This window comes from Xenopus laevis, chromosome 7S, assembly GCF_017654675.1.
Source record: "Xenopus laevis strain J_2021 chromosome 7S, Xenopus_laevis_v10.1, whole genome shotgun sequence".
NCBI classification, from domain to species: domain Eukaryota; kingdom Metazoa; phylum Chordata; class Amphibia; order Anura; family Pipidae; genus Xenopus; species Xenopus laevis.
In genome coordinates this window covers 96,517,569-96,543,049 of record NC_054384.1, presented here as the reverse complement: position 1 = coordinate 96,543,049, position 25,481 = coordinate 96,517,569, and the positions used below count along the sequence as shown (strand labels likewise).

The 25,481-nt window shown below is 40.7% G+C and overlaps 1 protein-coding gene across 1 annotated transcript; it reads right to left on the bottom strand.

The window, feature by feature from the left end:
• Nucleotides 1-10,561: 10,561 nt before the first annotated feature.
• On the bottom strand, nucleotides 10,562-24,419 carry LOC108697260 (C-type lectin domain family 11 member A). Its single transcript, XM_041571593.1, has 4 exons — nucleotides 23,981-24,419; nucleotides 21,534-21,813; nucleotides 13,429-13,620; nucleotides 10,562-11,294 (listed from the first exon to the last, which is right to left on the bottom strand). The coding sequence occupies exons 1-4, from the start codon at nucleotides 24,179-24,181 to the stop codon at nucleotides 10,900-10,902; spliced, it is 1,068 nt and encodes a 355-aa protein (XP_041427527.1). The 5' UTR covers nucleotides 24,182-24,419; the 3' UTR covers nucleotides 10,562-10,899.
• Between the last annotated feature and the right edge of the window lie 1,062 nt (nucleotides 24,420-25,481).

Here is a 25,481-nt window from a genome sequence, read left to right as displayed (position 1 = left end):
TAGCACCCTATCTTCATAGAACAATTTGCTTTTAATGGGTTTACTTTCTTTATTAGTCTTGGTGCTTGTAGTCTCTAACCCATCTGAAATATCGCTACAGAACTTGTGTTTATGGACTCTGCAAAAGTTACTTTTTTATATACATAATGTCATTGCTTCCATGGAACATTTGCTAGTCAACACTAATGGAATGCAACATTTCATCGTAGAAAGAGTCTTTTATGTAAGATTTAATGAAATTAAGGGATAGGGAAGCGAAGAGTCCACGCACAGCTTGATAGATATTCATGTGAACCTCACACCATAAGAACCTCAAGGGGACACATAGGGGCAAATTCACTAACCGGCGAAAATACGGCGTGCAGTTAAAGTACAATGGCCGTATATGCTGCAGCAAATACATTACACTACACAAGCCCTGGGAACCTTAATTAAATTATATATAGAGGTGTTATATTGCCCTTCATATGTGCCCACAGTTTAGTTTAGGTGCCATATGTTATCAAATGTAGGGGGGAAGGAGGGTACCCCAAAAAAAATTTCAGTCTTTTTCAGCCTATCACCCTGTAAAAAAAGAAAAGACACCAGCGTTTTTTGGGACTTTTCAACTTTTTTTGAGGAACTCCTATTTACTCTATTGCACTTCGCCTGGTCTGAGGTGGCGAAGGCAAGTCTGGCGATAGATGTAACGGTCAGTAAAATCAAAAACTTAGTGAATTTGCGTAGTAACGCTCTTTTGCCAGAGCGAAAATTCGCCTGGTGTTAGAGTGCGAAGTTGCGCCAGAGTCTATCTCCTTTGCGAAATTACACCAGCGACCGTTAGTAAATCGGTGAAGTGCCGTAATGACATCTTTTTTCATTAGCCACTTCGCCCTTTCGTAAATTTCCCCCATAGAGGCTTAGTCCTTTCGCCATCTTTGTACCATGAGGTTGTCACCTTCACTGCCATATAAAGAGGTTCCCTCTCCCCAGGAAGAGTCTCCCTACAAATTCTCTTTCCTTTTACTATAATACAGGAATGGGATCTTTTATCAGGAAACTCTTTATCCAGAAAGCTCTGAATTATGGGAGGGACATTTCCCATAGAAACCATTTTAATCAAATAATAGACATTTTTAAATATTAATTTATTCTTCATGTAATAATAAAACAGCTGATCCCAGCTAAACTATAGGTAATCCCTATTGGAGGCCAAACAATTCTATTGTGTTTAATTAACGTTTAAGGTATCCTTATCTAGAAAACCCAGGTCCCAAGCATTCTGGAGAACAGGTGTTAAAGAAGAACTGTACCTCTGTTTTGATTTATTGTGGTAAAATAGTTTATGACCAAAAGTAACTAAATAAATAAAGGTGAATGTTGGGGGGGCTCTGATTTTGCGTGTTTATCTCCCTTGGTGGCTACTTGTGCATCATTTAGTTGCCAGGTGGTTTGGGCGACAAAACTAGATTGTAAGCTCTGCGGGGCATGGAGATTGTGTGCATAAAAAAATAATCCCTGTACAACACTGCGTAAGATTGGTAGTGCAGTATGCAAATAAAGATATAATAAAAAGTGGAAATGTATTTGATTTGTGCATATACATATTGGGAGAATATACAGAAGACTGGTTGACAGAATCACAGCATTGTATTTTCTAACTGGCAATTTGACTATCCAATAGGGAGGCAAAAGATTGTGTTGGTAGGTAAAACTGTGGCATATTGTGTTTAGAAAGGTGAGAGGTATCAGGGCATTGATGAGAGTTTTGGTTAGGAGTACAGCATTGATTGCCAGAGTGTTCAGAAGAACCTTATACTTTGGAAATACAATAAACCATTAAGATAAAGAAGTCTAGCAGGTATCATTCTTGGGATAGCAACAACTCCGGCTCCTCGTGCACTAAAGCTCTACCATAGGATCACCGGCTATGACGTGATACTGACAGCTGTAGTCTAACAAGTTGCCAAGTTACCACATAAGAAAAAAAGCTGACCCCTGGTAAATTTAAAAGCTGTAATGTTTTGTGTTTTTTTTTTAACAGAAATAAAGCTCTTGTAGTGCAGAGAGTGCAATTATTCTTTTCTCAGCTCTTAATACTGTTCCACTTTGTAATAAAAAAAAAAGAGAGAGAGCCCTTTCAATTGCAGAATCCTACTGTTGGTTCTGTTTATTATCCCTGTAGCATTCTTCTGAGACACAGAGTGTGCTGGGCTCTTGTAGCCGTTATTTCCATTATGAAAGTCTGTCCTCAAAGGGCTACAGCTCTGTTTATTTTCAGTCTGTGTCTCTGTCATAGTTACATCTGTGCCTGTCGGGATCAATCACTGTACGGATCTAAAGAGCAACCCGAGTCTTGGGCAGATCATTGACTCCTGTAGGTCTGTGTGGTTTAGGAATTGGCACAAACATAAGTTATTTGGTTTGTGTTCTGGGCTACACGTCACTCTATATACAATGTGTTTCTTTATGCACAAACTCTAAAAGGCTTTCTCAATAACCCTGCAGCTGTTGTTGCAAATGGCCTCTCTTTTCCAAGTACTTGGGCAGTTTTTCTGTGCTACCAAAAATGCCTCCCTGTATGTGTCAAAGTCCCTTTGCCTTATTTTTTATTTCCAATCAGCCCAAAATACAGAAGGTAAAGAAAAAAAAATGTGTCGGCAGAATAATAAGAGGATGCCATCTCCCTGCCCATAACATTTTCTGTGCCCATGTTTTCTCCTGAACTCCTAATATATTGCACTGCTCTGCCCGTCTTTTCCGGTTTTTGCGAATTCGCATTGTGAATAATTTTTCGCAAATGAGACGGGTGTTTGCGTGAGTGTGCGCACTGTGCGTGGTTGTTGTGTGAGAAAATAGCGTTGACAGTAACTTAAATTCGCAATTTGCGAAACTGTTTTGCAAATATTTTCTCTGCCACTAACGTAATTCAAACACAGAGTCTGCACATAAATATTCGTGGTTTTTGACATATTTAAAAAGCTCTTATAGACATTCGCATTGTGAAAATAAATTCGCAATTCTGTTTGCACACTCTTATTCAGCTTTATAAATGTAACCATGCGCAGGGCAAATATATACACTGTCTAAACCAATCTGCCCTGCACGAAGTTGCACACAAACTTGTAGCTGGCAATGGTGGGTACATAAAAAAGGGTAGGGCTTCAATTGGAAACAACTTTTCCTCTAGGGGCACAGATAAGGTCCCTTATGTCATGATGAAGAGTACTAGATATTGTTTTTTTAGGGTTGGGGCAGTTATAGAGTCTCATACAGTTGTATCACAGTCAATGCCGGGCCACGCTGGGCAGGCGCCCTAGGCAGGCCCTGCAGTCGCGGCTCCTGCGCGAATTTGCGCATAAAGCACGAAAAATACACAGTCGGGCAGAGAAGGGAACTGGCACCCTCCCATCTTTGTGCCCTAGGCACGTGCCTACTCTGCCTACCCCTAGTTCCGGCTCTGATCACTGTTCTAGCTGCTGTGGAGTTGGGGCAAGTTGCACTTGTGTTTTTTTCTTTAAACCTTGTTCTTCATAAATGAGCCGTAAATATTCTATTGTAACGGGTGGGGCCATGGAAGGAAACCTGTATATACATACTTCTATGCATTCTCACCACTGTGTTTCACCACCTTAATTCTTTAATGCAAATATATTCCCAATCTCATGCTGCAAAAAAAACACAATCCTATATTTTTAAGAACGCTAAAGGAACAGTAACACCTAAAAATGTTTTAAAGTAATGACCATGTAATGTACTTTTGAGCTGCAATGGTACAACTGGTGTATTTGATTCAGAAACACTACTATAGTTGATATAAACAAGCTGCTGTGTAGCCATGGGGGCAACCATTCAAACCTAAAAATGGAGAAAAGGCACAGGATACCCAAGAGATAAGGGATTATCCTGCACTTATCTGTTATCTGCTGTGTATCCTGTGCTTGAATGGCTGCCCCCATGGCTACACAGCAGCTTGTTTGTATAAACTATAGTAGTACTTATCTGTTATCTACTGTGTATCCTGTGCTTGAATGGCTGCTCCCATGGCTACACAGCAGCTTGTTTATATAAACTATAGTAGTGTTTCTGAATCAAACACACACATTTTACGAGTGTAGGGCAACAGTACATTATATTGTCATTCCTTTAAAACACTACAATTTGTTGGTGTTACTGTTCCTTTAAGGCATAGTGCTGTCAGTGGCAGAAAGACCATTGGTCCATTTGGCCTCCATACCAACTGATGGGATCAAGACCCACATGGAGGTCTACCATTTGTTCTGAAACCCTTTAATCTCTTAACAAGGTTACAGATACAGTAAAACATTGATTTAGCAACCATTCAGTTATAGTTCCTAAAATATGTAGGACAGCAAATAACTTTTAACCAAAGCTCTCCGTAATTGACCTTCAAGTTGGGCTTTAAGGTTTATATAGGAGAGGCATTCTGCCCAAACCTCACCTTAATTGGGCTTCAGACGGCTCCAACCTTTGTCTAGGGGATATTTTTATTACAGCTATGAAGTATTCTTATTGAATAATTGGCATCTTCGGTCTTGGTGCCGTGCTTGAAATCTCTTTTTGTTACAACAGGCTCATGACCTACAATGCTGGGATCCTAGAGGACAAGGAAGCCTGAGAGATAAATGGCAAAAAGATTTAGAGATTTTGTTCTTGCAATAAGAAAAACACATTTATTAAATGATTTAATCTCTCGTGCCCTTCCTGGGCCGACCTTGGTATTTGCTAATATTTGTATTAGTGCTAAAAATAAGAATGAAATAGTGTAATGCGGATAAATCCTTGAATGGGAGTTTGATTGTGGTCCCCAGTCACCATCTTAATTACCTCCTTGCTTAGCAGACTGCTACAAAGAAAACACAGGCACAGTGTATTAGATTTAATAATAAGCTTGCTGTTGGTACGGATGGCTGATATTAAAATCCTTAACTTTGGGAATTTTAGAGCCCATAACAATTACAACACAGTCAGCTCCCTGAAGTTATATTACCTACAATCTAATGCTTACTGCAATAACTGATACTGTGGATCCTGGACTTAAATTAAAATAGATTTTCTTAAAGCATCTTAGGAAAACGAAGCGCCGCGTGTGCTTTAGCGCCGGCGACTTTTCATTATAGCGGACGGGAAGACACGCAAAGGCAGTTCGGGGAGATTGTCGCCCAGAAGAAGAGGCGATTAGTCGCCAGGCGACTAAATCTCTCCAAATCTGCTCGTGTGGCAGTCTGGTCATACATGTACCGACAGCAGCAAACAAACTGAACTTTTGGACACTTTTTAGTATATGTATACTGGCCTGACTATGCAGACTGATTTGTTGCACAGAGATGTGTTAGTTGATCGGGCAGGTTTGACAATTTCATCTGCCAAAATACCATTGGACAGTGCACGCAGTACCAGCAGATGTATCATGCACTGGTTGAGTTGGCTTGAGTAACTCTTCCCACCCTGCCGATCTGATTGTTCTGGCTTTTGACCTTACTGAGAGGAACAATAGGAAAGTAGTCATACTGTTTATGACCTCAATCTGTTCAACCTGCATAGTGAATGGTTGGATACTATATAGTAGTTGCTTCCAGACTTTTTCAGATCAAGTCTACCTTGGAGGTCCAGTTTTTGGTCAAGTACTAAATGTGCAATGCACTAAAAGCTCATAAGCATTCTCCCCAAATTTCACCCTAACTGGCCTTCAGATTGAGTCCCTATTGCCACTTTTAGGATAACTCTGGACCATGTACTACTATCTAGTCAACCTCATGCCAATGGTCAGTAGAAAAAGCTCCTGGACTTGCACCAGCTGAAGTAGCCATTTTGGAGAGAATACATCTTGAGAAGCAAGACCACTACTCAGCCTAAGGAAGGGGTCTAGTGCTTTAAATGTACGGAGACAAATACCAGCTTTAAAATGCTCAGTTTTTGACCAACACTGCTGTTGAGACTGTCAACACCATGGAGCTGTTTGTGATCTGTGGCTGCCCCCTGAGTTCCCTGGGTGGAGGTTTGCAGGAGTATTGGATGATTGCTCTATTTATAGGAATGTCTAAAGAACAGGTCTTCTGACCTGCCAAAGTGGATGGATACAACTCTGCTTGCCCCCCCCCCCCCCTGCCAAAATACTACAGTAAGTATTTGCAAGAGTTCCTTTCATCTATGGAGAATCAGCTGTAACAGAACCAAAACAGAATCCTGACTATATTTTCAGCCTGTAATAGATATGCCCCATGTCAGTACCATTTTAGAGCGCCCTAATTTGTTTTAAAATGATTTCTACGTAACGGCTAGTTTCTCTGTCCTATCTTAATTGAATGTTGATGTGTCCATGAAAGCCACATAACATTCAGAAATCTCTTTAAATAGCTTAATGCTATATAGAATAATGGCTTCTAGTGCTCTGAAATGTTAGTAGAAAAGGACTTTACCTTAGTGCCTATTACCTGAATGTGAATGTATTTATCTCTGAATTAAATGTAAACACTGACTTGGAAACTGGGGCCGTTTGTGTATTTAAAAGGAATACTATCATAGCATCAGTTAATGGTGCTGCACCATCAGAATCCTACACTGAAATCCATTTTTTCAGAAGAACAGTCAGATTTTTTATATTTAATCTGGAAATCTGACATGGGGCTAGACATGTTGTTAGTTTTCCAGGTGCTTTCAGTCATGTTACTTGTGATCTGATAAACTTCATTAACTCTTTACTGATGTGCTGCAAGTTGGAGTAATATCACTCCCTCTCCCCCAGTAGCCTATCAAGAGAATAATGGGAAGGTAACCAGAAAACAGCTCCCTGACAACTGAGTTGCTAAAAATACTCCCATGCCCCACATAGTGGTAGATATGAGAACAGCACGCAGTAGTAAAAATCCAAGTCCTGTTAACACAAGTCGTGAGTCCTTCAGTTACATTGAGTCGTAGAAGCAACAACCTATCTGAAAGCAGTTCCATTGCACAACACTGGTTCTGAATGAAGAGGAGATGGCTGCCTATATACTATATACAGTTAATTATTTGCAGTGTAAACAGTGTATTTAGAAATAAAAACTACACCATAAAAATCACAACAGATTCCCTTTAATTTAGAAAAGGAATAAGAAGAACCAGGTAGCTGGTATGAGACGACCTGCTGTGACAAGAGAACAAGAGACCATTGTGCCAAAGTTACCCACTAAAGGCCACCATCAGAAACTGCTTTGTTCCCACAGGGCCATGTACAGATATGAAATTTAAAGCATCTGATGTACAGTACAGCAGTTAACATTTTTCAATAGGTGCCAAGACTGGATCAGATACCATGATATTGTTTTAAAGGAGAACTCAACCATAAAAATGAATATGGTAAAAATGCCGCATTTTATATACTGAACTTATTGCACCAGCCTAATGTTTCAGCTTGTCAATAGCAGCAATGATCCAGGACGTCTCGGTTGCTGGCGTAACTTTGCTAGCGAAGGAGATAGACTCTAGTGGTACTTAGCTCCCTTACGCCTGGCAAAGTTGCGCTCTGGCAAATGGACGTAATTACGCAAATTCACTGAGATGCGGATTTTATTGACCGTTGCCTCTTGTGCCAGACTTGCCTTTGCCACCTCAGACCAGGTGATGTGCAATAGAGTAGAAAGGAGTTCCTCAAAAAATAGTTGAAAGTCCCAAAAAACGCTGGCGACTTTTAATTTTTCAGGGTGATAGGCTGCAAAAGACCGTACATTTTTTTCTGGGGTACCCTCCTTCCCCCTACATTTTCTAACATATGACACATAAACTATACACTGGGCTCATGTGTAGGGTAATATAACAACTCTATTTTATTTTATTAAGGTTTCAGCCAGCCTTGAAAAAGCAATTTTGAGAAACGCGCGTTGGCTTGCCATTCTTACTGGTTTATACCAATTTTAGATAAATCCTTGGGGGGGTTCTTTTTACAAAAACGTTTTTTTATAGTGATCTGGGCACTTCTCTCTGCTCAGATTATAGGAGATTCCTCATCTGTATTCCTGTTTTACAGTTTTCACTATAAGTGCTCTGGAATTTGTGTGTTTTTTAGACAAGACAGCTTCTCAATCTAGACAGTTAAAATAGAATTGAGACCACAGTTCCAGAAGCACTGACTTCTCCTCCTTTGTGGGGTCCCGCAGTTAGTAAAACAATCAGCTAGCTAGACAATACAGGACTTCTCCACGATTCTACAAATTTCCTTTTCCTACCTTTTCTTGGAATCAGAGATGTTCATACTTGCACTTTAAGTAATTTATATGTGAATTGATCACATTTGGTGGCATTTTACCATCCTTATTGGTGTTTTAGTGGGTTGTTAGTAAATTATCAATTAATGTTAAATGAATTATTTATGCGTTAGAATTTACCTAATATACACAATAATTAAAAGGAAAATTAATGGTGTTTTACTCTATTTAATGTTAACTTATTGAGGTTATGCACTAGCACTTTGTGGGATTAATTAATGAAATAAAAAGAGGGATTTCATAGATATTGGATCACGTGACTGATTAATAGTTGTTATTTGTTGCTGGCTAGCAACTTTTTTCAAGATTTTTAATGGTTTAACTGAAAACAGATCACACAGTGATAATATATATTTTTTTGTAACTTTTCTGATTAAGTAGACGGGGATACTTTTCTTCTTTTCTCCTATACATTTGTAGATGGTAAAAAAGGGTAAAAAAGGTTGGGGATCCCTGTTGTAAATCATCCTGCAGCTCCTCAGTTGTAGGCAGGTGTTGGAAGTCATAGTTTAACAACAGCTGAAGGTCTATTTCTTTTTGTCCTGCATAACGTGGCTTTGCTAGCTGTCAATGTTCTCACACTGGAAAGGCTCCCAGTAGTTTTGTCTGGTCTCCAACAATATACAAATCAACAACACCCCCACCACTGCCTTATGGGAGCAGAATAATCTTCTTTTTTTTTGGATTTTGAGGAAGGAATTCAGGAATGAGCTTGAAAACCTTTGGAGTACTGATTAGGTCCCCTGGTAACCTCATTTGCTATTCTGTTCTCTTCTTTGGGAAAAAAAAACTCCCTTATCCATTTTCGAAACTGAGCAGTGTAGGTGCTTGCCGAATCTCACAGATACTACTAAACACCTAAACCAGGTTCTTGTGCTCTATGAGTAGTCCTTGCAACAGAAAGACATCCTTGTTTAATGTATTGGTATAGGTCCATTTACCACCTGATCAATGTTTTCTTCCTCTCCATGTACCTCAACGTCCTTATAAATGGCTCCATGGCTTTGGCTCTTTCCACTTATACTGACAATGGAATGCTTTCCACACTCCGAGAGGATGGACCCCAATTTAATGGGGTGCAGGAAGTGAGTGCAATTGAGTAGAACCCTGAACCTGTCCTAAAATAAATAAACATTATACAGGTATCCGGAAACCCGTTATCCAGAGATCTCCAAATTATGGGAAGGCCATATCTTATAGACTTCATTTTAATCAAATTATTCAACTTTTTAAAAATGATTTCCTTTTTCTCTGTAATAATAAAACAGTAGTTTGTAGTTGATCCAAACTAAGATATAATCAATCCGTATTTGGTTTAATTAATGTTTAAATTATTTTTTTTTACTAAATATAAGGTATGGAGATTTTCGAGTATTCTGAATAACTGTATTACCTATACAGGTATGGGAACTGTTATCCAGAATGCTCGGGACCTGGGGCTTTCTGGATAATGGATCTTTCCGTAATTTGGATCTTCGTACCTTAAATCTACTAGAAAATCTTTAAATAAACTCAATAGGCTGGTTCTGCTTCCAATAAAGAATAATTATATCTTAGTTTGGATCAAGTACAAGTTACTGTTTTATTATTTGTTTTAGTATTATTATAGAGAAAAGGAATTCATTTTTTAAAATGTGGATTATTTGGATGAAATGTAGCCTCTGGGAGATGGCCTTTCCGTAATTCCGAACTTTTTGAAAATGGGTTTCCAGATAAGGGATCTCATACCTGTATATAAGTAGGGCTAGCCGGTAAAATACCTGCCAAGGCCAGGGCCCGTATTACAAATTTACCGGCAATGTAGCTGCCAGTAAATTTGTAATACGATCAAAAGGAGCCCTCGGCCTGCCCCCAATCCCCTGCAATTTACCTTTTCTTTTGCCTCTTCTAGCGTCTGTGGTGTCCGTGGCGTGGCCCCGCCCCTTTTGACGTCACATCCTGCCCCTTTGAGGCCCCGCCCCTAGCAGCCGGTACAATTTTTTATAAAAGGTGGCAACCCTATATATAAGTTATAAGTTGTTCTTGTGATAAACTTAAGTCATGTATGAATAGAACCTCTTACAGTACCACCAATTACTAACCCCTGGCTGGCCCTTCACAATACAATGTTGTCAATACAAGGGCTGTGTGTTTGCTCCAGTTACATCAGTTACTTTGGGGATTGTGATGTAAATACAAACAAACAGAGCAGGGTACATCCAATTTAGTACATTTCTCAAACAGTTTTGGGTGGCAGAATTGATAGGACTATGGGAAATTTGGGCGGGTTGGAGGCATTACTGTGGTGTAAATGAGCGCAAAATCAAAAATGCCAGGTATGCAATTAAAAATGACTTCATATTTATTACAGTTAGTTAGCACTTACACTAATTAATCATTTGTATTAAACATATTGAGCAAAGCACCATCTTTCTCTCTTATTGTCTTATGCTGTGAAAGTCGAAAAGTCACATACTCATTTCACCATATTTGGCCACATAGTGCACTTTTTCATTAGTCTACAGTATATACTGTACATGATATTATATTGTGTCTTGTCAGAAGAAGCAGTATGGCGGCCCTAACTTATATCAAGACGTACAAAGATGTCACTATGCCATTGTGTTTTAATAAAGTGATCCCCCTCCACACTTAGAATTATGGGTACATATGCTATTTAATACTCGCAGACATAGAACATTCTCCGAGAGCAGTCATGATCCCACCACTTGCCGTCAATGGATGTGACAGAAACACAGTTCTCCAGGGTCCTTCCGTTGGGCTGTACGATCATCTGATCTTTGTACCAGTTGAAGAATGAAACGCGATGGCCATTTTCATATTGGTACATTCCTTCTGTGTGCAGATCATTAATTCCAATCCATATATGCCAGTTGAAAGGAAAGAATGAATCGTGGATATATTTTGCCAGAGCGGCATACTCCTGCTCATCGATCGGCATGGCCAGGTTGCCCCCACGACTGTGGCAAAGCTTTTGGGCTGTTTCATAATTTTCAAAGTGTTGAAAAATAAGATAACACTTTCTTAAGAGTCTCCTCCCTTTAAAACAACCTGCAAAAATTTACAGATAACATTAGTTTATGAAATGGAACACTCATCAGTCTGAATACCCCTTATCCTCTTGCTTATAGGAAAATACCCCTGTCAGTTACTGGATGGCTCTCCTAGCACAACTGGTTCTCTCCTAAATGTGCCACTGCTTACTTTAACAGGGTAAAACCAACGGTTTTCAGGAAAAGAAGGCAGCCTTCCCTGCAGGGCCGCCATTAGAAATCACGGGCCCCCATACTCACGCCCAAGCCCCACCCCATATCCCGCCCACTCCACATCACAGTTAAAAGACCACACAGACATCAGCGCTAAAATAGTAACTCCCCCCCCACACACAAGTTATAAAAAGCTATTGATGGTTAGAGCCCCCTTATAAATTAAAAAAAATTGGGGCCCCCCAAAAAAAAGTTCACATTTTTTTTAAAAAAAAACATTGGTGGCAGGGGCCCCCTTACAAGTTAAAAAAAATTGGGGCCCCAAATCTTTTTATAAAATTTTAAAAAAAAACAAAAAACAAAAAGCATTGGTCGCAAGGCCAAATGTTCACATTTTTTTAAAAAAAAACATTGGTGGCAGGGGCCCCCTTACAAGTTAAAAAAAATTGGGGCCCCAAATTTTTTTATAAAATTTAAACAAAAAACAAAAAGCATTGGTCACAAGTTGCAAAAAAAATTGCGGCCCCCCAAATTTATTTTTAAAAAAACATTGGTGGAAGGGGCCTATAGAATATTAAAATAATACATTGGTGGCCAGGGGATTAAAAAAAAACAAACTGGTGTTCAGTAGAATTGAACTCAAGGCTTCAGGACTTCAACTTCGCCTCCTTTCGTGACTTTGGGTCTTTTCGCCACTTGAGGACTTCAATTTCGGCTGTTTTCGTGACTTCAGGTCTTCTCGCTGCTTCGGGACTTCGGCTTCGGCTGTTTTCGGGACTTCGGCTGTTCGGCTTTTCGGCACTTCTGCATACGGCAACCTACGAAATGGCCGCACGGCTCGGGCGCTCGTACAGGGGGCCCGGTTCTTTCAAAAATGCAGCACTTCATGCCCAGGACACTTGTCCCCCCTGCCCCCCCCCCTGATGGCGGCCCTGCTTCCCTGCAACTAAGAGTTCCATATACAGTATGAAGCTTAAGAATATGGTGCCACCATCCATGATATTGGCAAATAGCACACCCCCTACAGCCCATTTTGGCTTCTTGTAACTGGAATATGACACCAAAGGATGGCAAAGGGACAGTGAAAACACTCAAAGATTAATTAAAGTATAAGTAAATTAGAATGGAAGTGCAACTACTCTGGTCAAAATGTATTTAACTATAAAAAAAAGATCAATGTATAATGAACACTGTTTTTGTGTCCACTAGCCATCCTTTATGTATTTGCAATCAACTTAATGCCATCCAAATTATGGACAAGTAGAGTTGGTTAGAGTAAACCTTTAAATATACTAGAAAAGCAGTGTTGGACCGAGGGAACTGCAACCTACCAGAGAGAGAACCTGATATTGAGGGAATATGGGCCCAGCTGGTGTCATCATGTATGGCCAATACGGAAGCAGTGTGCACAAGATAGGAGTAAAAGCAAAGGCAGAATGATAGTGCAGCAGACTGTTAGCTAGGTATTGGTGCACTACCCTGGTGGGTCAGTCCAACCCTGTAGAACAGAGATCTGTGTGGACCTTATCAGGTTGTTCCCTTCCCTAAAACCTCTATCTGAGCTGACCAGCTTCAGATTTAGCTGCAACCCAACATTATCATAAAACTAGAAGTGTGGTGAGGGGCATGAAAAAGCCTTTGCGAACCTGCAGCTGGTAGACCTTCTCATCTGCTGATCCTTTAACATTTACTTACACCCTATTTTTCAATACCAGCATTCTCTGCTGGTACCAATGAGAATATGACCTGCTAGACGTCCTTATGCTAGAACTCAAATGGGGAAACATATCAACAAGGACTGAAAACAATAAAAATTATGCATCTCTTAAATGACATTATTGAATTTTCATAACTTTATTTCTGGAGATGTACTCTTCTGAGATTCTTCTGAAAGTGTAGAATATTTATACTTAATTAAGACAAGAAAAATAGCTTGAAAAACAACAGCCTCACACATGTTTCTCATTTGGCAGTCCTACCTTCAATCTGTCCAATTTGTCTCTGGTTCCTTAAATTCAGTTCAGAAACAGTTGCAATGTTGTCTTCTACATCGACCAGTTTCGTCCGTATAGTTGAAAGGCTTTGTGACATCTGGTTCACCTTGACGTTAAGGCCAAAGAACTGGACATTAAGACGATGGATTGCAGACTCTATGGCACTTAGTCGGGACACTGCGGAGAGAGACGTCAGATACATCTTTCTCAGTTTACTCTCTCTGTGGCCAGGGGAGTCTCTAAGGCAGTGGTCCCCAACCAGTGGCTCATGGGTAACATGTTGCTCACCAACCCTTTGGATGTTGCTTATTTACATAAGAAGGAATGGTAGAGAGGAAGTGCAGTCAACTATGGAGTCCTGTATTTTTTTTTTTTTGCTGCGTGAGCCTTGGGTGCAACAGGACATGGCAAAAATCCCCCCATATCCATATGTTCTTGGCTGCTGCATCGTCTTCCTAAAAAAGGTCCCATGCTGCCCAATTGTAGTTGTACCATGTGCCCTACATCACTATATGTGGCACAATCCTATTTCTTACTTATGCATAATGTTGTACAATAAAAACTCTGTCTGACTGTAAATGTGCCTGCAGCCGAGACTAATGGTACTATTGCAGTCTCACTGGCTGATAGAGCAAGCTAACTGTGTTTGCAATGAACTTGCTTCAGGCAGTGAGACCAAATGACATGGAAAATGGGAAGAAGCCAAAAAGTTGTAGAAGCCAAAATAAAATGTCAGCTGCTTTCCTTTGGGAGGTAATACAGGACAACAGAAAGAGTAACAAAGCGAGCAACACATTTTTCATTCTTTTGAAGCACAAACCATTTAAATGTTCTGTGATTTTAAGCTCAATCATCATTTTGAGGACCAACACTTGCTCAAGGCCCCTATCAGCTAATATAAAGTTTACAGTTATGCAAAAACATCACTATTCAGTCATGGTTCCAAGAATATCTAGAACATCTTCCCAAATGTACTGACCTTTAAATATGGTTGTCAAGTTATTCTTTCCAGACCTTATCCTAAATGTTCTTCAGGCTTGGTCCCTTCTGCCACTGTACTGGACTCCCCTTGATGGACCAGCCCCATTGTTTAGGAATGGCTAATTTAAATTGACTGTACACATCAGTAAAAACATTAAAACATTTGTTTAAATCTATACCTTTGTTCCAAAAACCCCCATTACGTCTGTAAGCACTTCTTTCTTTGCCCATAGAGTGCAACTGTGATGCAATGCAAAAACCCAATAGGCTGGAGCAGTTAATTCAACAGTTTCAACTGCTTATTGGGTCTTTGCATCAACGTTATGGTTCCATACTCAGAGCAACAGCCAGAGAAAAAAAAAGAGCATTAGGGTTTGGAACGGTATATATCAGGGGAAAGCAAGAGCTTGGACTGAAAGAAGAAGAAAATATTTTTACAAAGGTATATAATGTGTTACCGTTACTTAAATGGTAGTAATATAACTGCTACATTCTGGGGCCCCTCAAAAAACAGATGGCTTGGTGTCCCCCATGCTTACACTGCCAATAGAGACAAGTTGGTGCCCAGTGGTTGAAAAAGAATGTTTCCAAACAGAACTTTCTGTATTTGTTCTTTATTTTTCCAATAGCGTGGCCAGCGCAGTTCTCCCTTTCAGCATCTTTCCCTGTCGTAGCCCTTGCCTCATCATTCCGAGCCCTTGTCAGGATTCCAGCTCTGCCTGGCAGCTGCTATAATTGATTCGTTTGTATAGGGGAGGTCGGACTGTGGTGCATGCGGTTCTATTCAAACACATTGCTGTTTAAAGGACATGTTTGTCCTTTCTTGGCAGACAAGGCAGTTATATGATACTAATTAGATTTTACTCAAATATTCTGTCTGGAATTTAAGCTCCTACAAACTGCTGATCTTCTGCATAATTTCCCTCGGAGTTCGTCAGTTTCAATCAAGCGCTAATTAAGATTATACCCTGAAACTGCACAGTATCTAAAACAAGATACGTATGCTTTGGCACAGCAGGAACTGTCAGGGGAAATAAACGTTAGCCGCGGGTCCATCACCAAGATGATCTATGACTACCTGGGTGTGCTAACGGGCTTCTGTCATCACATAATTACCTGCCTGTTTAAGATGCCCTTTTCAATTCTTACACAAGCATAACAGAGCTTTGTTCCATGTCACATTAGATGTTTTTATGCATGTTAAAGGTTTATGTAAGTTCTGCCTCAGCTAAGTTATTATCTCCTCCGACCTCCACTCAAACCAAACAAACACCTCAGTGATTGCAGATAAATTGACCTTTCACGCATAGGGTAATTCCTCCTGTCATGATTCTTAAGTAAACTAAATAAATCTGATAATTTGTCCCCTGAACAACAATAGAATCCTGCACAGGCCTATGAATATCCATGAGCAAAGGCAGTGTGAGACTGGAGAGTCCAAGGAACTCCAGGGCTTCCCCCACTCCAGGCCCCCTGCCCCAGCAGTAACCCCCCTCCAGGCCCCCGGGAGCAACTCCATGCCAGGTCCCCCACCGCAGCCACAACCCCTTTCTGGGTCCCTGCACCTGTGCCCACCCCCTGCACAGGAGCTCCAGATCTTGCATTTTGTTAGGAGTGCCAGTGGCACTGCACATGCTCAGTGTGCTCTGAGCAGTGCAGCTAAGCTTAGGCGTCATCATTAAAGGGATCATCGGAAAACATGTTTTTTTCAAAATGCATCAGTTAATAGTGTTACACCAGCAGAATTCTGCACTGAAATCCATTTCTCAAAAGAGCAAACAGATTTTTATATATTCAATTTTGAAATCTGACATGGGGCTATATATTTTGTCAATTTCCCAGCTGCCCCTAATCATGTGACTTGTGCCTGCACTTTAGGAGAGAAATGCTTTCTGGCAGGCTGCTGTTTTTCCTTCTAAATGTAACTGAAGGAGTCTCAGTGGGACATGGGTTTTTACTATTGAATGTTGTTCTTAGATCTACCAGGCAGCTGTTATCTTGTGTTAGGGAGCTGTTATCTGGTTACCTTCCCATTGTTCTTTTGTTTGGCTGCTGGGGGAGGGGGAGGGAGGGGGTGATATCAGCAGTAAAGAGTGACTGAAGTTTATCAGAGCACAAGTCACATGACTTGGGGCAGCTGGGAAATTGACAATATGTCTAGCCCCATGTCAGATTTCAAAATTGAATATAAAAAAATCTGTCTGCTCTTTTGAGAAATGGATTTCAGTGCAGAATTCTGCTGGAGCAGCACTATTAACTGATTCATTTTGAAAAAAATTTTTTTTCCCATGATAGTATCCCTTTAAGTATAAAGTGAGTTTTGGCTGTAATATAAACTTTTGCTCAAGTTAAATGAAGGTATAAAGTTGTAAATGCTATTTTAGAGCATTCGGGGGCACTTAAATATAAGAGATCTACCCAAGCTATTAGCACATTGCCCAATATCTTATAATGTGTGAAAGTAATTTAATGATGGAGGTGAAAGTAACTGTTGAATATACAGATGGTTACCTAGTTACCCCATATGATTTCTCAGGGTATTTCCGAAAGTTTTTTTTAGCTCAATTCCTAAGAAGTCAGTACATTACATATTTCAAATGAGGCATGGCAGAAATGTAACTTTTAGTGATTGGCGAATCTGTGCCATTTCAATTTGCCAGAAAACTCCCAAATTTACTGCGAAATGTCGAAAAATTCACAAAAAGCATTGAAGTCAATGGGCGTCAAAATAATTCTGACGTGTGTCAATTTTGATTTTTCACCAGCAAATTGTCAGTTCGCAAATTAATTCACTTGCGGTGAAATGTGGAAATTCATGGCAAATTCAGGTCTGCCAAATTTATCCGCCCATCGCTAGTAACTTTATGAGACACACTGAGATATCAGTTAGGATACATAAGGCTTCATTTGTATATTCAGCAATGACTATCTGCTCCATGATGTATACCAAATGATTTGTGTGGTCAACTCTCCTAAGAATACTCATTTTAAAGACTTATTATGTGAAAAACATGAATGTGCCAGTACATTGTACTCTATTATACTATAGATTATTATAATATATGCTTAAAAAATAGTGTCTTGGGTTGATTTATTGTAAATGTCTGCTAAAACACATCTAGTCCTGCCCATCTTTTCTAATTCCTGCTGCCTCCTTTCCCAGGCTGTGTAGGGGAGCTGGCAGCACTCAGTACACTGTGCTATAGGATAGGAGCCAATCAGCAGCTAGACTGAGCTGAGACTGAGACTGTGATTGCCTACTCCCATCCTACTGTACTTCTTGTACGTACAGTTAGAACACACCCACCTCTCATTTGAAACACAAACAGGGACCATAGCAGATCTACAGGGATCTCCAATAAAGGGGCCATGGCTAAAGATAATATTAATTTTTATTCCCGAGTGAAACCAGCACCTTATATTATTCATTATTGCCTACAAGATTGTGGGAAGGGGTAACTTATACTATATGTCTCCTTTAAATACAGTGGGTTACACTCCCATCACAGCTATCGGAAATTCTGTCCAAGCAACTTTAAGAAATGTAAAGGCAATGTTATCCCTAATAGCAAGGAATGTAAAAATTGCTTTGAAACAGAGAAACGTTTAGGTGATTTTTCTCTGCACCGTAACTTTATTTTCCTTTATTTAATTACTCATCAGCCTTATATTGTGACATTTTTATTCTATGTGTACTGTATATTGGGAGTGGGTCCCTAAGCTCAGTAAGTGACAGCAGCACAGAGCATGTGCAGTGAATCAGCAGAAAAGAAGATGGGGAGCTACTGGGGCATCTTTGGAGACACAGATCTTTACTGTTAGGGCTGTGGTTGCCTTGGGCTGGTACAGAAGCACAAAACATAACGTACAACATGTCTAGCTACTTCTTTAGTAAAGCTTTAGTTCTCCTTTAAATATAATTTAAAAATGTTACAAGAAGCTAATTTACCTATAGTTTAAATAAGCAAGCTGCTGTACAGTCATGGGGCAGCCAATCAAGCACAGGGTACACAGTAGATAACTGATAAGTTCTGAAGAATCCCATTGTATACTACAGAGCTTATCTGTTATCTGCTGTGTATCCTGTGCCTTTCCTCCTTTTCCAGCTTGAATGGCTGCCCCCATGGCTACACAGCAGCTTGTTTATATAAACTATAGTAGAGTTGCTGAAGCAAACACACCAGTTTTACCAGTGATGTATTTTCTAATAGGCACCGAAGTACATGTGTCTAGGGTGTCAATGTCAGAGGGGCAAACCTTGGTTTCCTAAATAGAAAATATGTATAAGTCTGGTGCTACAGAGAGGTTACATGCCCCAGTAGGTAAAAAAAAAAGACATGTCAGTTAGCTTTGATTCATGTTTTTTTTTTATACATGCAGAAATTGTAGCCTAACAATTAACTTTTTTGGCAAAAGAGGATATAGGAGCGGGCAGGATGGAACTCTTCCTCATACAGCAGTAGAACTCCAGTGATCAGCCTTTACCGCACATTAAGTCAAAATTTATAACCTGCCTGTTCTTTATTAAATTATCTTATATTTTATAAAGATGGAAATGATCTAATACAGTGGAGAAGCCAGAATTCTTTCTGCAGTGGAAAAAATGGGGAAAAATAGCCACAGCAGTGGATTATATCAGCAATAAGTATATAAATTATAGGTGTTATTTCATAAATCCGGTAATTTAAGACAGTGTTAATTGTAGTGCTAGAAATCATTATCTTACTAACGTTACAGTCTACAATTCTTGGGTATTCTTGGGTAGAAAAAAGAAAAACAAATCATCTCGCATCAAAAACCTTTTTTTTAGAGGTCCAAGCAGGGGTTACTAACCTGGGCCCCTCTCATACCTCTCATATTGGGGCCCCACTGAGATGCAGATGATAGGAAGGTCGTGGGAAGGCTCAGTAATGCAACACATACTGTATTTACCCTGTGACGTGAGTGTACAGGCAACACATGTGTTTAATAGCTTCTGAAAGGGACTGTGGCTGTAGGATAACAGGTATAGTAGAGAGAGATGGTGCCTATAGTAGCAGTGGGATAATAGTCTCTGGGAAGGACTGTGACTGTGGGATAGCAGGTATAGTAGGGAGAGATGGTGCCTATAGTAACAGTGGATAATAGTCTCTGGGAAGGGAGTGTGACTGTGGGATAGCAGGTATAGTAGGGAGAGATGGTGCCTATAGTAACAGTGGGATAATAGTCTCTGGGAAGGAAGTGTGACTGTGGGATAGCAGGTATAGTAGGGAGAGATGGTGCCTATAGTAACAGTGGGATAATAGTCTCTGGGAAGGGAGTGTGACTGTGGGATAGCAGGTATAGTAGGGAGAGATGGTGCCTATAGTAACAGTGGATAATAGTCTCTGGGAAGGGAGTGTGGCTGTGGGATAGCAGGTATAGTAGGGAGAGATGGTGCCTATAGTAACAGTGGGATAATAGTCTCTGGGAAGGGAGTGTGACTGTGGGATAGCAGGTATAGTAGGGAGAGATGGTGCCTATAGTAACAGTGGATAATAGTCTCTGGGAAGGGACTGTGGTTGTGGGATAGTAGGGAGAGATGATGGCTATAGTACCAGTGGGATAATAGTAACTGGGGAGTGTGACTGTGGGATAGCAGGTATAGTAGGGAGAGATGGTGCTTATAGAAGCAGTGGGATAATAGTCTCTTGGAAGGGAGTGTGACTGTGGGATAGCAGGTATAGTAGGGAGAGATGATGTCTATAGTAACAGTGGGATAATAGTCTCTGGGAAGAAACTGTGGGATAGTAGGTATAGTAGGGAGAGATGGTGCCTATAGTAACAGTTGATAATAGTCTCTGGGAAGGGAGTGGGACTGTGGGATAGCAAGTATAGTAGGGAGAAATGGTGCCTATAGTAACAGTGGATAATAGTCTCTGGGAAGGGACTGTGGCTGTGGGATAGCAGGTATAGTAGGGAGAGACGGTGTCTATAGTTAAGCCGGCCAAAGATGTAAAGATTTTTAAAAGATCAGATCCTGATCGTGAGACCACGATCTTCTCGGAACGATCGTACGATCGTACGAATTTACCATCAACTAAAAAGACCAATTTGGCAGGAAAACAAAGGGGAGCTGCCTGCTTGGCCCTGCAAACATAGATAGATTGCACTGGGGCCGACAAAGATTTTTTGACCTGGCCGATCAATTTCCTGACAGATGTCGGCCGAAAAATCGTAAGATGTACGATCGTTCGAATACCACTAACCGCACGATAATTTCGAAGGATTGGTCGGACTTCCCTAAAATCGGTCGTTCGGCAAGAAGAATCATCGTGTCTATGGGGACCTTAACAGTGGGATAATAGTCTCTCGGAAGGGAGTGTGACTGTAGGATATCAGGTATAGTAGGGAGAAATGGTGCCTATAGTAACAGTGGGATAATAGTCTCTGGGAAGGGAGTGTGACTGTGGGATAGCAGGTATAGTAGGGAGAGATGGTGTCTATAGTAACAGTGGGATAATAGTCTCTGGGAAGGGAGTGTGACTGTGGGATAGCAGGTATAGTAGGGAGAGATGGTGTCTATAGTAACAGTGGGATAATAGTCTCTGGGAAGGGAGTGTGACTGTGCGATAGCAGGTATAGTAGGGAGAGATGGTGCCTATAGTAACAGTGGAATAATAGTCTCTGGGAAGGGAGTGTGGCTGTGGGATAGCAGGTATAGTAGGGAGAGATGGTGCCTATAGTAACAGTGGATAATAGTCTCTGGGAAGGGAGTGTGACTGTGGGATAGCAGGTATAGTAGGGAGAGGTGGTGCCTATAGTAACAGTGGGATAATAGTCTCTGGAAAGGGAGTGTGACTGTGGGATAGCAGGTATAGTAGGGAGAGATGGTGCCTATAGTAACAGTGGATAATAGGCTCTGGGAAGGGAGTGTGACTGTGGGATAGCAGGTATAGTAGGGAGAGATGGTGCCTATAGTAACAGTGGGATAATAGTCTCTGGAAAGGGACTGTGGCTGTGGGATAACAGGTATAGTAGGGAGAAATGGTGCCTATAGTAGCAGTGGGATTATAGTCACTGGGAAGGGACAGTGACTATGGGATAGCAGGTATAGTAAGGAGAGAATGGAGAGAAATTTTTGTACTCACTGAAATAATTAAAATTATCATCCAGATGAGCAGTTGTTGATGGCTGAGATGCAATTGTTGGGACACTGTCTTCCAGTTTATCATCTTCTTTTTCATTTTCTCCTATCTCATCCTCTTCTTCTTCTGCTTCTTCTTCTTTCTCTATATCTTGCTCAATATGCTTTCCATTTTGTAAAATAAAAACTCTTTTAACATCATGGTTTTGGGGAGCATCAGTGTTGGGCAGTATATGAGGGCTATCTGGTGGTGGAACAGTTACCTCTTCATTTCCGAAAAAGATCTAAAAAGGACAAATATTCCATTAGACATTTACACTTCATTTCAGATACCGTTTTTACTGCACAGTATATATGTAGAGACCGGCTACACATAATTTATGTTATGGAGAATTTGTGTAGCAATATAAATTACCAGGCAAGTTTCAGAAGTTCTTCAATGATGTTTGTACTGCACAGTTTACTTAGGGAGCTGAAATAGTTATTTGTGTCAGAAGAACAGCATAACAGCACTAAGCTAAATATGTGGTTAGTTTAAAATTTATTTAAATTTGAGTTTTTGAAAAGAAGTACACGGCTTTATTAATATTCCACTTTTTACATGGTGATGCCTGGTGATTAGATGGTGATGTGCGGTTCAGTTGATCACCATTTCTTACTCTAATTAATTGACCCCTACGTGTCATGCATTGACCCCCTCCATAACTAATTAAGGATGATAGTATAAGGTTCCAAAGACTCACATCCTATTAAAGAAGGGGTACCTGACTGTAGGATGGCCAGCTGTAAGCTGTTTAGAGTGCACCAGACTTCTGTTGTAGGACATCATTGTATCAGTAGGAGCCCTCTAACATCTAGACATGTTTGATACTCTTCATATGAAAAAAAGGACATCTCTTTTGTTGCCATGACTTCTCAGGTTTAGTTACTTTTCCAGGTAAAAATCATAACTACAAAAAGCGGAGTGGGCACTAGATCAGGGGCCCCCAACCTTTTTTACCCTTGAGCCACATTCAAATGTAAAAAGATTTGGGGAGCAACACAAGAAAATAAAAAAGACCCTTGGGGTGCCAAATAAGGGCTGTGATTGGCTACTTGGTAGCCCCTTTGTGAACTGGCCACCTACAAGAGGCTCTACTTGACACCGTACTATAGTTTTATGCAACCAAAACTTGCTTCCAAGCCTGGAATTCAAAAAGTAGCACATGCTTTGAGGACACCGAGAGCAACATCCAAGGGGTTGGAGGGCAACATGTTGCTCAGGAGCTACTGGTTGGGGATCACTGCACTAGATATAGACTATAATTATATCAAGTCCTATGTACAAAGTCCTATTATTTCTGTTTACCAGACTTTGTTAATCCTGCATAAGAATCTCAAGCCTAAACCTGGCCCACATCTGCTGCTTTCTAATCAACAACACATGGAATGGCAGACATTGGCCAATCAATAACCTAAGTGGGGTTGTCAGTATCAAACATACACTTACATTAGTGCTACAGCAAATACAGATAAAGTATACACAAAACTTGCACAGCTGATAAGTCCACGAGCTTCATATAAAGCATATTGTGGTGCAAACAACTAGGCTGGAGCTATAAGACTATTTACAGGGTACATCCATATAGTGGAGTTGGGAACATTTAGTCATAAGCGTCTCTTCTTGACTCACCCACACTATTTAAATAATAAATGTACACTAATGGAGATGACTTATTTCAGAGGAACATACAGAACTGCACATCAGAAAAAGCCCCATCTCTACATATAGAGGCTTTATTTTTATGTCAACTGGGACGTAAGGTATATGCTTTGAGTGGCCATTAAAGGGCACCTGTTGGCTAAATTTATTTGCCCTAACCAAAAGTGTGGGCTAATAGAGCCTGCACTCCGGTTGGAGGGAACAGTATTTTTTTTTTAAAATTGCCCCCTGCCAGCACTAGGCAGTCAGAGCACATAACGCACTTCTGACGTCACGCATATGCAAATAATGAGCGAGTTGCGGCATTCGCTCATTATGCGCATGTGTGTGCTCCAGCATGGCTATTCAACCATCAGTTCCCTCCCAGTGCGGGTGGCCTAGCACTGGCGAGAGGCATTTTTACAAAAAAAAAAACGACTGTTACCACAACTGAAATGCGGGCTCTATTACCCACCTTCGGTTGGGGATAATAGATTTAGCCAACTGGTGCCCTTTATGAGAATAGTAAGTGGATAATAGACTCAGTTGCACAGTTACAGGATATACAATACAGTTGTCTTAGTTATTTCAAGCTGAAAGATTAATTTTTAGGCTAAAGATTTGCAGAAGCATTCCCCCTTGGAAAGCATAGAATTCAAACTGGAGGTGACAGAAAGGCACCACTTGAGATAAAGTCTCACTCTCAGTCCCAATGTCTAAACATTTCAGTGGGAAGTGGTGACAAGAGTTAAGGGTAAATATCTCCTCACCTTTCGCAGATATGTATCTATAATGACATCTGGCGTGTCCCCTCGTTTCTCAATGATAACCACCGATTCTGTAATGTTCCCCAGTCCAAGTGGTTTTGCTGCTGTCTCCTCTTGCGCCAGGATGCTGGGGATTAGGCTCATGCACAATGCACCCAGTAACAATCTTTCCAAGAGCATTTTCTCATAACAGAGAAGGTCCATGATGGACAAATCCAAAAAATGTAATCCAAAAATTCAAGGAGCGCCTTACATGGAAAGGTTTTGTCTGTCTCCCCTCTGCTCCTCAGAAGTTCTGCGCCTTTGTTCTCTCAGTAGATTTGCTCACATGAGTACTTACTAAAATACAGGAAATGTCAGTGTTTTTTTTTCCAAGCGTCTGCTGTTATGCAGCCAGAGAGGGGATGGAAAGGCCAAAAAAACAGCAGACTTGGCAGGGGGAGTGGGAAGGATAAAAGGTGGACTGAGAGGAGACAGAAGAAAATGATGCAAGGCTGTGGGCTTCTTGGTTGGTATGCTGCAAAGTTTCTGCTTTTTAGAAAGAGATGGTGTGAGATCTTCCCATCCATAATTTGGCAGCCCTTTCATGCCCCTCCTTATATTTCATGAAGAATTATTGAGGTGCTTCCAATACGATTTTTTGTTTTCTTTTCATTTTTAACTGATTTATGTAAATGATAAAAATGGGTTTATGGTTGCAGAGGGGAATGTAATCAACTGGCAAAGTCTGTTTACTTTCTCTTTAAGCAGCTGCTGTGCCAGGCTAATGGAACAGGTTGTACCTACTGTTCTGCTCTCTAGGAAAACCATGAAAACCAAACTCAACTGATCACATTGACATCCCACATCAGTTACATATCACTGCAGGGTGCATTCGGATCCCAGAACTCTTCCAGGCCAATTTTATCATCCAGATTGTGTAGGGAAGAACCACACCAACTTTATCTCATTTTATTGCAGAAATTTGAAGCACAAGTTTTCGGGGAGCAATCCCTTCCTCAGATAAAGGCATTTGCCAGAAAAAGTTGGTGTGTTTCTTCCCTATACAATCTGGATGGGAAGCTCAGCTTAGGGCCTCCATCAGGTGGGCACAGGGGGTACAGTCATAATGGGGCCGGGCCTAAAGGGGGCTCCGGCTGTGCTGCACTTTCCGAATTAGATGGGCCCCCCTTGACAGCACACAAGCTGAACCCAAAGTCCCAAAGACCGATTTGGCAGTTTATCTGCATGTGTATGGGGCCTTCTGACTGGCCTTTCCCAACCGATATCTGGCCTAAAATAGGCTAAATATTGATTGGGCCAATTTGGTTTCCCCCACGATTGAGGAACACATTGGCTAGTTGATGTATAGTTGATAGTTTTCGTCCCGTCTTCGCCCATTCCCATTGCTGTAATCTGATTGTTTGGCTCTAGGGCTGAATGATTTGATTAGCTCGATATTGCCCTGCCTTTCATCACCAAATGAGTTGATCTTGTAGTGTATTGCCACCTTTGTAGAACAAAT

Bases quoted from the DNA above. Each gene is read 5' to 3' on its own strand.
- LOC108697260 (XM_041571593.1), bottom strand. From the start codon at position 24,181: ATGGACCTTCTCTGTTATGAGAAAATGCTCTTGGAAAGATTGTTACTG. The intron at 13,621-21,533 runs GTGAGTACAAAA...CTCTCTCCGCAG, and splicing joins TGATAATTTTAATTATTTCA to TGTCCCGACTAAGTGCCATA. The intron at 11,295-13,428 runs GTAGGACTGCCA...AAATTTTTGCAG, and splicing joins ACAAATTGGACAGATTGAAG to GTTGTTTTAAAGGGAGGAGA.